General features: G+C 56.1%; 1 protein-coding gene across 6 annotated transcripts in view; it reads left to right on the top strand.

Annotated features, from left to right (window-relative positions):
- The window catches only part of LOC120916179 (RAP1 GTPase activating protein), a 145,816-nt gene extending 132,033 nt beyond the window's left edge, over nucleotides 1-13,783 (top strand). For 4 of the 6 annotated variants that reach the window (XM_040327011.1, XM_040327012.1, XM_040327010.1 and 1 more), the window contains 8 exons: nucleotides 4,682-4,813; nucleotides 6,363-6,440; nucleotides 7,114-7,223; nucleotides 8,728-8,841; nucleotides 8,927-9,050; nucleotides 9,359-9,470; nucleotides 9,636-9,736; nucleotides 12,289-13,783. In XM_040327011.1, the coding sequence (XP_040182945.1) occupies nucleotides 4,682-4,813; nucleotides 6,363-6,440; nucleotides 7,114-7,223; nucleotides 8,728-8,841; nucleotides 8,927-9,050; nucleotides 9,359-9,470; nucleotides 9,636-9,736; nucleotides 12,289-12,354 (837 nt within the window). In that variant the 3' untranslated portion in view covers nucleotides 12,355-13,783. Of the gene's footprint in view, nucleotides 1-4,681; nucleotides 4,814-6,362; nucleotides 6,441-7,113; nucleotides 7,224-8,727; nucleotides 8,842-8,926; nucleotides 9,051-9,358; nucleotides 9,471-9,635; nucleotides 9,737-10,752; nucleotides 10,806-12,288 lie in introns of all 6 variants that reach the window. The other 2 variants (XM_040327008.1, XM_040327009.1) reach the window with 2 other exon arrangements.
- The last annotated feature ends 6 nt before the right edge of the window (nucleotides 13,784-13,789 follow it).

Consider the following 13,789-nt stretch of genomic DNA (forward strand, 5'->3'; position numbering starts at 1 on the left):
GGATCTACGGGGCAGAAGCCAGTGAATGTCGGATTGTCAGGCAGATTGTAGAGACTGATCGCTCCTCAGGCAGCGTCTTTGGTCGGAGGAAGGTAAAAAAGCGCAGACTGTATTGAGTTCAGTCGATCTTTTACAGCTGAGCAGAGATCCTCCGAGTGCATCACCCCCCTCCTTCTGCTGCCTTCTCCTACACTGTCATATACTGACACCTGGTGGTTGAAGGGCAGTACTGCATAGATACCATTGTCATTACCAGAGGGGGCATCGTCCTATACACGTTACCAGAAGGGGGCATCGTCCCTACACGTTACCAGAAGGGGGCATCGTCCCTACACGTTACCAGAGGGGGGCATCGTCCCTACACGTTACCAGAAGGGGGCATCGTCCCTACACGTTACCAGAGGGGGGCATCGTCCCTACATGTTACCAGAGGGGGCATCGTCCTCTACACGTTACCAGAGGGGGGCATCGTCCCTACACGTTACCAGAGGGGGGCATCGTCCCTACACGTTACCAGAGGGGGGCATCGTCCCTACACGTTACCAGAGGGGGCATCGTCCCTACACGTTACCAGAGGGGGCATCGTCCCTACACGTTGCCAGAGGGGGGCATCGTCCCTACACGTTACCAGAGGGGGCACCGTCCCTACACGTTGCCAGAGGGGGGCACCGTCCCTACACGTTACCAGAGGGGGCACCGTCCCTACACGTTGCCAGAGGGGGGCATCGTCCCTACACGTTACCAGAGGGGGGCATCGTCCCTACACGTTACCAGAGGGGGGCATCGTCCCTACACGTTACCAGAGGGGGCATCGTCCCCTACACGTTACCAGAGGGGGCATCGTCCCTACACGTTACCAGAGGGGGGCATCGTCCCTACACGTTACCAGAGGGGGGCATCGTCCCTACACGTTACCAGAGGGGGGGCATCGTCCCTACACGTTACCAGAGGGGGCATCGTCCCTACACGTTACCAGAGGGGGGCATCGTCCCTACACGTTACCAGAGGGGGGCATCGTCCCTACACGTTACCAGAGGGGGGCATCGTCCCTACACGTTACCAGAGGGGGCATCGTCCCCTACACGTTACCAGAGGGGGGCATCGTCCCTACACGTTACCAGAGGGGGGCATCGTCCCTACACGTTACCAGAGGGGGGCATCGTCCCTACACGTTACCAGAGGGGGGCATCGTCCCTACACGTTACCAGAGGGGGGCATCGTCCCTACACGTTACCAGAGGGGGCATCGTCCCCTACGCGTTACCAGAGGGGGCATCGTCCCCTGCGCGTTACCAGAGGGGGCATCGTCCCCTACGCGTTACCAGAGGGGGCATCGTCCCCTACGCGTTACCAGAGGGGGCATCGTCCCCTACGCGTTACCAGAGGGGGCATCGTCCCTACGCGTTACCAGAGGGGGCATCGTCCCTACGCGTTACCAGAGGGGGCATCGTCCCTACGCGTTACCAGAGGGGGCATCGTCCCTACGCGTTACCAGAGGGGGCATCGTCCATACGCGTTACCAGAGGGGGGCATCGTCCCTACGCGTTACCAGAAAGGGCATCGTCCCTACGCGTTACCAGAGGGGGCATCGTCCCCTACGCGTTACCAGAGGGGGCATCGTCCCCTACGCGTTACCAGAGGGGGCATCGTCCCCTACGCGTTACCAGAGGGGGCATCGTCCCCTACGCGTTACCAGAGGGGGCATCGTCCCCTACGCGTTACCAGAGGGGGCATCGTCCCCTACGCGTTACCAGAGGGGGCATCGTCCCTACGCGTTACCAGAGGGGGGCATCGTCCCTACGCGTTACCAGAGGGGGCATCGTCCCTACGCGTTACCAGAGGGGGCATCGTCCCTACACGTTACCAGAGGGGGCATCGTCCCTACACGTTACCAGAGGGGGCATCGTCCCTACACGTTACCAGAGGGGGGGCATCGTCCCTACACGTTACCAGAGGGGGGGCATTGTCCCTACACGTTACCAGAGGGGGGGCATTGTCCCTACACGTTACCAGAGGGGGGGCATTGTCCCTACACGTTACCAGAGGGGGGGCATTGTCCCTACACGTTACCAGAGGGGGGGGCATTGTCCCTACACGTTACCAGAGGGGGGGAATCGTCCCTACACGTTACCAGAGGGGGGGCATCGTCCCTACACGTTACCAGAGGGGGGGGCATCGTCCCTACACGTTACCAGAGGGGGGGGCATCGTCCCTACACGTTACCAGAGGGGGCATCGACCCCTACGCGTTACCAGAGGGGGCATCGTCCCTACGCGTTACCAGAGGGGGGCATCGTCCCTACGCGTTACCAGAGGGGGCATCGTCCCTACGCGTTACCAGAGGGGGCATCGTCCCCTACGCGTTACCAGAGGGGGCATCGTCCCTACGCGTTACCAGAGGGGGCATCGTCCCTACGCGTTACCAGAGGGGGCATCGTCCCTACACGTTACCAGAGGGGGGGGCATCGTCCCTACACGTTACCAGAGGGGGGGCCTTGTCCCTACACGTTACCAGAGGGGGGGCATCGTCCCTACACGTTACCAGAGGGGGGGCATCGTCCCTACACGTTACCAGAGGGGGGGCATCGTCCCTACACGTTACCAGAGGGGGGGCATCGTCCCTACACGTTACCAGAGGGGGGGCATTGTCCCTACACGTTACCAGAGGGGGGGCATTGTCCCTACACGTTACCAGAGGGGGGGCATTGTCCCTACACGTTACCAGAGGGGGGGCATTGTCCCTACACGTTACCAGAGGGGGGGCATCGTCCCTACACGTTACCAGAGGGGGGGCATCGTCCCTACACGTTACCAGAGGGGGGCATCGTCCCTACACGTTACCAGAGGGGGGGCATCGTCCCTACACGTTACCAGAGGGGGCACTGTCCCTACATAAAGGGCACCAGGAGGAAAATAATGGGCCTCCAATAGTAACTCAAAACTCCATTAACCTCTTCCATACCGGGCAGTTATACACCCATCCATACCGGGCCTATTCTGGCACTTCTCTCCTACATGTACAAATCATAATTTTTTTGCTAGAAAATTACGCAGAACCCCCAAACATTATATATGTTTTTTTTAGCAGACACCCTAGGGAATAAAACGACGGTCATTGAAACCTTTTATCTTGCACGGTATTTGCGCAATAATTTTTCAAACGCCTTTTTTTGGGAAAAAAATTGTTTCATGAATTAAAAAAATTTAAAAACAGTAAAGTTAGCCCAATTTTTTTGTAAAATATGAAATATGATGTTACACCGAGTAAATAGATACCTAACATGTCACGCTTTAAAATTGCGCACACTCATGGAATGGCGCCAAACTTCGGTACTTAAAAATCTCCATAGGCAACGATTTGAAATTTTTTACAGGTTACCAGTTTAGATTTACAGAGGAGATCTAGTGCTAGAATTGTTGCTGGCACTCTAACGCACGCGGCGATACCTCACATATGTGGTTTAAACGGCGTTTACATATGTCGGCGGGACTTGCGTGTGCGTTCGCTTCTGCGCGCAAGCTACCGGGGACAGGGGCGTTAAAAAAATAAATTTTTATTTCTTTTTTTTTTATATATATTTATTTCTTTTTTACACTTTTTTTTTTAATTTTTTTTTTTTTTTTATCACTTTTATTCCTATTACAAGGAATGTAAACATCCCTTGTAATAGGAATGTGTGTGACAGGTACTCTTTATGGAGAGAGGCGGGGTCAATAAGACCGCACATCTCTCCTCCAGGCTGGAAAGCATGAAATCGGTGAAAAAAAATTCACCGATCTCATGCTTGTGGTTGCTTAGCAGCCGCAATCGCGGCTTTGTTTACTTACGGGACCCGGGCGTGACGTCATCACATCGCGCCCGGGTCCTCCGACGGTCATAGAGATGACTGGTGACCATCTGGTCACCAGTCATCTCTATGCTTCCTGCGAGCGCCGGACGATTCGTTCTCCGGGCCCCCGATGGCACGGGAGAGCCCGGAGAAGCACCGGATGGCGGCGGGAGGGGGGGGGATGTCCCCTCCCGCCGCCTGTAAGAACGATCTAGCGGCGGAACCGCCGCTATGATCGTTCTTACGTTGTGCAGAATCGCCGGCAGTTTAGAAGGATATCTGAATGATGCCTCTTAGCTGCAGGCATCATTCAGATATCCACCCGGAAAGCCCAGGACGTCATATGACGTCCACTCTGAACGGCAGAAGTTCTTTGTGGACGTCATTTTACTATGGGCCGGTAGGGAAGTGGTTAAAGAGTAATCATAAAAAAATTTTGGTATACATTAAAACCATATTATCAAATAATAAAATGCATATTAGAGGTCATAGATGTATCAACAACCACTTCCTGAAAAACCCAGATTGAGTGTCTAGGTGTCCACTGTAACAAAGTTGACACGTCTCGCGGAGAAACCCCACTTCCTCAGGACCTCACAGACTGAAAATAGAAAACAAGGGGAAAAAGTGAGATAAAATAATGAGAAAAACGGGTAACAATAATAATACATTACTATAGGACAGGGAACAATAATACATGATTACAGAGTAGATAGCAGTGATAATACAGAGTAGATAGCAGTGATAATACAGAGTATATAGCAGTGATAACACAATTTCTATTTCAGTGGTCACCCATACTGGTCCTCTGGAATATTTATATCTCCTCTTCCCTCGGTCTTTCTCTCTGCAGCGCGTTATCAGGAGCCGCAGCCAATCCATGGACGCCATGGGGCTCAGCAATAAGAAGCAGAACACCGTCTCCACCAGTCACAGCGGCAGCTTCGGACACAACAACCCTGAGATGCCCAAACCTCCGGGAATAGTGAGTGTTCAGTATAACGGGGATCTCCTGTAGATGGGGTTGGGGGGGGGGGGGTGTATGGGGTCACCGACAATATCACAAGCTTGAACTTTGTATCACAGCTCACCGCCATCTTTATTTAAGGGGCACCCCACTAGATGCCGGGCACCTGGGGCAGGGGACAGGAGTGGATTGTGGATGTTGATTCCCAAGTTCCAAGATCCCGCCTCTCCACCAATAATGGTTTTGTCTTGGTGACCCCATTAGGGAGACTTCCTGCCATGATAGGAAATGAGGGGGAATCTCCCTGACTGACGCTCTATAACCCTCCCCCAATCCATCAGTGGAGTTGGACGGTCCAGCAGGCTGGCCAATGACTGGGCGGCTCTCCTGGGATGTAGCGGATTCTGGTACTATGTAGAGGATCTAAAACAATGAATTGGAGATCTTCAGTCATCCACCCTTCACCTCAAGAGGCTGATAGGCCTTCATTAAGGCATTCCCAGTCCATGGAGGGAGGCTTCCCAGTCCATGGAGGGAGGCTTCCCAGTCCATGGAGGGAGGCTTCCCAGTCCAGAGAGGGAGGCTTCCCAGTCCAGAGAGGGAGGCGTTTCCAGCCCATGGAGTGAGGCTTCCCAGTCCATAGAGTGAGGTGTTCTCAACCCATGGAAGGAGGTGTTCTCAACCCATGGAGGGAGGCGTTTCCAGTCCATGGAGGGAGGCGTTTCCAGGCCCATGGAGGGAGGTGTTGCCAGCCCATGGAGGGAGGCGTTTCCAGTCCATGGAGGGAGGCGTTTCCAGTCCATGGAGGGAGGCGTTTCCAGTCCATGGAGGGAGGCGTTTCCAGTCCATGGAGGGAGGCGTTTCCAGTCCATGGAGGGAGGCGTTCCAGGCCCATGGAGGGAGGAGTTTCCAGTCCATGGAGGGAGGAGTTTCCAGTCCATGGAGGGAGGAGTTTCCAGTCCATGGAGGGAGGAGTTTCCAGTCCATGGAGGGAGGCGTTTCCAGTCCATGGAGGGAGGCGTTTCCAGTCCATGGAGGGAGGCGTTTCCAGTCCATGGAGGGAGGAGTTCCAGGCCCATGGAGGGAGGAGTTTCCCGTCCATGGAGGGAGGCGTTCCAGGCCCATGGAGGGAGGAGTTTCAAGTCCATGGAGGGAGGAGTTTCCAGTCCATGGAGGGAGGAGTTTCCAGTCCATGGAGGGAGGAGTTCCAGGCCTATGGAGGGAGGAGTTCCAGGCCCATGGAGGGAGGTGTTGCCAGCCCATGGAGGGAGGAGTTGGCGGCCCTGGTATACACGCCATCATCCCGGATTAGTCCGCCATCACAACCATAAGCTCCCACCATATAGTATCTGGCACGGTGATTAACCATATCTGACGACAGACAGTCCATTCTGTGCATGACTGGTTTTCTCTCTTTTTCTCTCCCGTCTCTCTCTCCTGTCCGGTTCCTTTTGGTTTTTCATCATCCGGTTCTGTCTAACGCTCCATTCTTCCTCTCCATTAACCCTTTTCTGCCCACATTTCATCTCCTCTGTGTCTCTGTGCCACCCCCCTTCCCGCCCACTAGTCGTTGCTTGTGCCAGGGAAAACGCCCAACCGGCATGGACGCCGCGGAAGTGCCATAGGCATAGGAACCATAGAAGAGGTGGATGTTTTCTCCTGCTCACAGAAGGGTTGTATTGGGGGGGGAGTTTGTGCTGGAAATGATTTTGTCTGTATATTTGCCACCCAGCGAGACGTGGGACACTGCCCCTCCGCCACCGCTACCTGCCCCTCCGCCACCGCTACCTGTCCGACACACGTGCCACCAAAACCTACATTTTATATTGTTACAAAGAGAGAATACACATCATGGAAACGTTTCAGGGCGACGCCCCTGCTGGTAATAAATAACCCAACAAAAGACGAAACGCGTTCAACCAATAGACAACAATTAATAATTCCAAGATCTCCATCTACGGAACCCGCACCCACCGTAGATCCAGAGGAAGGCACAACAATTCCCCATATAGCATGGTCCAATGTACTACAACCGGGGCAAACCCCCCCCCCCCCCCCCCCCCCGAGGTGATCCGATATTCCCGGGATCAGCAATCTCTCTTTCCAATTTCCTATCAATATTAATCAATGATTTCCCTCTACGGAGTTGATCTTCCTTTATATTGGTGCTGAGGAGACATAGGAGACCCCCCTGTGCCGGGATCTGATAGGATGAATATCGGAAGAACAGTCAGTAGTCTCCCCCTCCCCCTCCCCCGCTGGTTTATGATCGACGCGATTTATATTTCTGGGAAGTGACTTCATTTCATCTCTTCTAGTCGCTCATCGTTCCGGGAAAAAGTCCCACCAGGAAGAAGTCCGGACCGTTCAGCTCCAGGCGGAGCAGCGCCATCGGCATAGAGAACATCCTGGAGGTCCAGGAGAAGAGGTGAGGGGCCCATCTATAGGGAGTAATCAGAGCGGATCTCTCAGGATCCCTCAAGGGTAGTGGATCTGGAGGGATCAGTGATCACTCACGGCAGAGCTGATCTCTTGGGATCCATTCAGAATAGTGGATCTGGAGGGATCAGTGATCGCTTCAGAGGAGGGGAGTTGGTCTGTTGGGATCTCTCCAGGATAGTGGATCTGGAGGGATCAGTGATTGCTTTGGGGGGGTTGGTCTGTTGGGATCTCAGTAATTGGGGGGGGGGGGGGGGGTTGGGATCAGGGACTGTTGAGAATTTACAGAGATCCCGGGACACAACCCGCCCGCTCTCCTGTTGTTTCCATATCCCCGGACACAACCTGCCCGCTCCCCTGTTGTTTCCATATCCCCGGACACAACCCGCCCGCTCCCCTGTTTCCATATCCCCGGACACAACCCGCCCGCTCCCCTGTTTCCATATCCCCGGACACAACCCGCCCGCTCCCCTGTTGTTTCCATATCCCCGGACACAACCCGCCCGCTCTCCTGTTGTTTCCATATCCCCGGACACAACCCGCCCGCTCCCCTGTTTCCATATCCCCGGACACAACCCGCCCGCTCCCCTGTTGTTTCCATATCCCCGGACACAACCCGCCCGCTCCCCTGTTGTTTCCATATCCCCGGACACAACCCGCCCGCTCCCCCTGTTTCCATATCCCCGGACACAACCCGCCCGCTCCCCTGTTGTTTCCATATCCCCGGACACAACCCGCCCGCTCCCCTGTTGTTTCCATATCCCCGGACACAACCCGCCCGCTCCCCTGTTGTTTCCATATCCCCGGACACAACCCGCCCGCTCCCCTGTTGTTTCCATATCCCCGGACACAACCCGCCCGCTCCCCTGTTGTTTCCATATCCCCGGACACAACCCGCCCGCTCCCCTGTTTCCATATCCTCGGACACAACCCGCCCGCTCCCCTGTTGTTTCCGTATCCCCGGACACAACCCGCCCGCTCCCCTGTTGTTTCCGTATCCCCGGACACAACCCGCCCGCTCCCCTGTTGTTTCCATATCCCCGGACACAACCCGCCCGCTCCCCTGTTGTTTCCATATCCCCGGACACAACCCGTCCGCTCCCCTGTTGTTTCCATACCCCCGGACACAACCCGCCCGCTCCCCTGTTGTTTCCATATCCCCGGACACAACCCGCCCGCTCCCCTGTTGTTTCCATATCCCCGGACACAACCCGCCCGCTCCCCTGTTGTTTCCGTATCCCCGGACACAACCCGTCCGCTCCCCTGTTGTTTCCGTATCCCCGGACACAACCCGCCCGCTCCCCTGTTGTTTCCGTATCCCCGGACACAACCCGCCCGCTCCCCTGTTGTTTCCGTATCCCCGGACACAACCCGCCCGCTCCCCTGTTGTTTCCATATCCCCGGACACAACCCGCCCGCTACCCCGGTACAAGAGGATACAAGAGGAATATTCCGCCTCTCAGCAACGACACAAAACTTTTTATATTTTACAGGGAAAGCCCAACAGGGCCCCAGAAGACCCCGGACAGCGGCCACGCCTCCCAGGAGCCCAAATCCGACGAATCCTCCAATCACAGCTCCCCGGAGTTGCCGACCACCAAGAACAGGTACTGCCCCCACCCCCTTTATCCCCACCTCCCGGGATCCCTGGCGCACTCTGGTCATGTGACGGAATCTCCTTCTACTTTCCAGGATGGAATCCGTTTCCCGGGTGGAAAACCAGCGAGATTTCTCCCGCTCCTCGTCCAGCGCCAGCAGCTTCGCCAGCGTAGTGGAAGAGAGCGAGCTGCTGGATGACGAGGACGACGACGGGATGGTAAGAAGAGAACTATTTCTGGGGTGTCTGGAGGGCCGGAGAGTTATCAGGGGGGTTCCGCGTCTTCTGTCTTTTTATATAGAATAACTTTATTTATAAAGATCAAAAAAAACATCAACTTTTCCACCAGTAGAGAAAATTACAACCGAGAGAGCGGAGGAGAACGGGGCAAACTGCAGCAGATTGAGATGTCATCGGTCTGCTGCAGGCAGGAGGAGGCATTTCCTCAGTCTCCCCTCCCCCGGTGATCAGACTGTACATTGTAACCTTGTAGAAGATCTAGTGATAAATCTGTTTCTCCTCCTCAGGAAAGTGTTTCGGCTTCGGGAAACTCCCACAAGCGAGATTCCCTCATATACAGCACATGGTTGGAGGACAGCGGCAGCAGCGTCAGCACCGCCAGCGGAGCCAGCTCATCAGGTGACAATCCCGCCCATTTATACAGAAATGTCGCCGTACTGCGATCCCTGTGTGTGTGGTGCCCCTCCCCCCCTGGGGCGGCCATTGCTCAGTGTAGTGCAGGGCGATTGACGGGTCGCTGCAGATTTCCCACCTTGACAGACGTCTCACCTTCTCTCCTCCCAGGGTTCCCGCGCTCCCCGCAGCCGGATGTCAGGAAAGTGGGCGGAGACTCCTATCCAGAGATTAAAATCCAGATGGAAGGGGCGGAACACACAGCCAGTCAGGTGAGACTCGGATCAGGCGGAAATCTTCCCAAAGGGTGATTACATGATTGGACGATCTCCTTTTCCCAGAGTAATAGGAAGATGAAGCATTTGTCCAATCACATGGCTGATACAGAGGTGTACCTAGACCAGTGATGGGGAACCTCGGCATCCCCGGATGTTTTGGAACCACAGTGTAGTGGAGCATCATGGGAAATGTAGTTCCAAAACATGTGGGGTGCCGAGGTTCTCCATCTCTAAACTAGAGCCTTCAGGGCCCCAGTACAAGAAATCCCAAAGGGCCCATCAATGCCGCCGATCAATCATTGGTCATCAGTGCTGCCTATTAGTCCCCATTGGCAGGGCTCTGAGCTGAAAGCGTCTCTCTCATACAGCCCAGAGCCTGCACTGATAATTCCCCCTCCCTTACATGGATGGGAGAGCTGATCTGCTCCGTCACTCTCTCTCCACGGCTTCTCAACTCTTTATTGGATAGATTGATAGCAGTGCAGTCATTGGCTCCCGCTGCTGTCAATCTAATTCAATGACCCGGGGGTGGGGCCGAGTTATACACTCCGCAGCTATGGACATCGCATGTATGACATGGGAGGGCGTCCACAAGGTAACCCCCTCGGGAGAGCGCTTCTCAGAGGGGGTTATCTGATGCGGGGAGGAGCCGCAAAAGCCGCCGTGGGACCCCAGAAGACGAAAGTCTTCAAGTCCGACTTTTGCGGCCATGGTAGTTCCACCACCGGGGCTGATGGTAGCTGTAAAGGAGATTGTCCAATCAGATTGTATAGTGTGTGACGTATTGGGCTCCATTGCTGACCCCTCCTCCATCTCTTCTAAGAATGCCAGTTAATTGGTTGTGCTGATCTCCTGGCATATCTGGGTCAGCCAGAGGATGAACATGACAGCCAGGCAGCCGGCATTTTGTCAGCAATGGGCCCCCGATGTGTTCCATAATATGTCGTATTTCTGTTCTATTGATTTGTGTGATGATCTCTGCTGTTCTCTTCTATGTGTCTCCCCCCCAGCGCTGCTAGCCCCCCCTCGTCACTTCTTGGTGGAGTTCCCTCCGTCATGGCAGGTCAGCACTCCCTCCGTCTCTCCCCGGTCATCGCTGTATCTGGCTGCTCTGCTCCCTGTGTCCCCCATCCCCACCCCCGACCACTGTGTCCTCCCCCTGGATCCCCCACCCCCGACCACTGTGTCCTCCCCCTGGATCCCCCATCCCCATCCCCACCCCCGACCACTGTGTCCTCCCTCCGGGTCCCCCACCCCCGACCACTGTGTCCTCCCTCCGGGTCCCCCACCCCGACCACTGTGTCCTCCCTCCGGGTCCCCCACCCCGACCACTGTGTCCTCCCTCCGGGTCCCCCACCCCTGACCACTGTGTCCTCCCTCCGGGTCCCCCACCCCTGACCACTGTGTCCTCCCTCCGGGTCCCCCACCCCCGACCACTGTGTCCTCCCTCCGGGTCCCCCACCCCCCCACCACTGTGTCCTCCCTCTGGGTCCCCCACCCCCCCACCACTGTGTCCTCCCTCTGGGTCCCCCACCCCCTACCACTGTGTCCTTCCCCCGGGTCCCCCATCCTCCTCCTTACCCCCAACACTGTGTCCTCCATCAGTCTCTCCCCGGTCATGTCTGTATCTGGCTGCTCTGCTCCTTGTGTCCGCCACCCCCAACATTGTTTCCCCCATCCCCTCCCCTGACTCTGGGTCCCTCATTTACACCCCCCAACACTTTGTTCCCCCTCCCCACCCCACAACACTGAGTCCTTCCTCTGGGTCCCCCACCCTGACCACTGTGTCCTTCATCCCCCACCACTGTGTCCTCCCTCCGGGTCCCCCATCCCCACCCCCCACCACTGTGTCCTCCCTCTGGGTCCCCCATCCTCCTCCTTACCCCCAACACTGTGTCCTCCATCAGTCTCTCCCCGGTCATGTCTGTATCTGGCTGCTCTGCTCCTTGTGTCCCCCATCCCCACCCGACTCTGGGTCCCTCATTTACACCCCCCACCACTGTGTTCCCCCTCCCCACCCCCCAACACTGAGTCCCCCACCCTGACCACTGTGTCCTTCATCCCCTCCCTACCCACGACACTGTGTCACCAGCACCCCCCCCCCAGGGGGTTAAGGGACTATCAGGAGGGGCATTCCACCTCGGACTCTGGGGGGGGGGGGGGGATTTGAGTGACGTCTGTATTGGGCACCTCAGACAGTTCCTATTTCAGGCACTCTTGATACATGAGGCCAAGTCTCAACTTTGCCCTAATATTACGATGTTATTGAACATTAGTGGCCCCTGTAGAAGCACATCACTGATGGGGCCACAGTGCAGGACGAGGAATTTGTGTCGTAAAATCCCATTATTGGCCCCATGAGCTGGATTACGGCAAAACGGGGGAAGTCTATTGGCTAGGATGGACAGACGCTGCTCTCTGATTGGACACGTGCAGAGGTGGGACTCCATTATTCTAGTCTTAGTTGGGGGCCATTTATAGAACGATCAGTTGGCGGATCGGTTCTCTCGGGTTTTCTTCCTCACTTTGCTCTCTCCCTCTTCCAGAGACCTCAGCGCAGACAGAAGTTGAAGGATTTGCACCAATCTCCAGCCTTCGATTCAGCCAAGTGAGATCGACTTACCGGCCCTCCTCCTGCCCCGCCGCCTTGGATGACCACCGAGGATCCCGACTCCCCTCAGAGGAGTTCTTTACACCACGAAAAAAAACACTCGACTAACACGGCGCTTGGTTTTCCGATCAAGGCGCCGCTGCACCAGACCTCCGGCGACGTCTCCCGACCGGCAGTCTGAGGACTTGTGACGACGCAAAATTTTGGAGAAGCTGCTGAGAGTCGGCGACATTCCGACATTATTTTTGGGAAACTCGTGAAGACGGGAAGTCTTTGGGTAATCCCGTTCCACAGGAAGGTGCGACGATCGGATCTGACTGTAGTTCAGACGCGGAGAACGCCGCGTATTGTATATACAGCGCCGGAACTTTTTATCTCAGGATTTCCAGCCATGCACAAAGTCCCGCCCCTGCGGAGCGGACTGGAGGCTCCTCGGCCATACAAAGTTTGCTGTATATGGATCCGTCTCCCTGGCATGTCCTTGTCACGGTAACATGTCTTCGTATGTTCTTTATGGTCACCGTACACCCTCCCACGCGGTACTAAGAGACCTCCCCCTCCGTACAGTCACCGTACACTCTCCCACGCGGTACTACAAAACCTCCCCCTCTGTAAGTCACCGTACACACTCCCATGCGGTACTACGAGATCTCCTCCCTCTATATTGGTCACCGTACACCCTCCCACGCGGAACTACGAGACCTCCCCCCTCTGTACGGCCATCGTACACCCTCCCACGCAGTACTACGAGACCTCCCCCTCTGTACAGTCACCGTACACCCTCCCACGCGGTACTACGAGATCTCCCCCTCTGTACGGTCACCGTACACCCTCCCACGCGGTACTACGAGATCGCCTTCTCTGTACACCCCTCCCACGCGGTACTACGAGATCACCTTCTCTGTACACCCCTCCCATGCGGTACTACGAGATCTCCTCCCTCTATATTGCTCACCGTACACCCTCCCACGCAGTACTACGAGACCTCCCCCTCTGTACAGTCACCGTAAACCCTCCCACGCGGTACTACGAGATCTCCCCCTCTGTACGGTCACCGTACACCCTCCCACGCGGTACTACGAGATCTCCTCCCTCTATATTGCTCACCGTACACCCTCCCACGCAGTACTACGAGACCTCCCCCTCTATATTGCTCACCGTACACCCTCCCACGCAGTACTACGAGATCTCCTCCCTCTATATTGCTCACCGTACACCCTCCCACGCAGTACTACGAGACCTCCCCCTCTGTACAGTCACCGTAAACCCTCCCACGCGGTACTACGAGATCTCCCCCTCTGTACGGTCACCGTACACCCTCCCACGCGGTACTACGAGACCTCCCCCCTCTGTACGGTCATCGTACACCCTCCCACGCAGTACTACGAGACCTCCCCCTCTGTACAGTCACTGTAAACCCTCCCACGCGGTACTAC

This window comes from Rana temporaria, chromosome 10 (genome assembly GCF_905171775.1).
Source record: "Rana temporaria chromosome 10, aRanTem1.1, whole genome shotgun sequence".
NCBI lineage: Eukaryota > Metazoa > Chordata > Amphibia > Anura > Ranidae > Rana > Rana temporaria.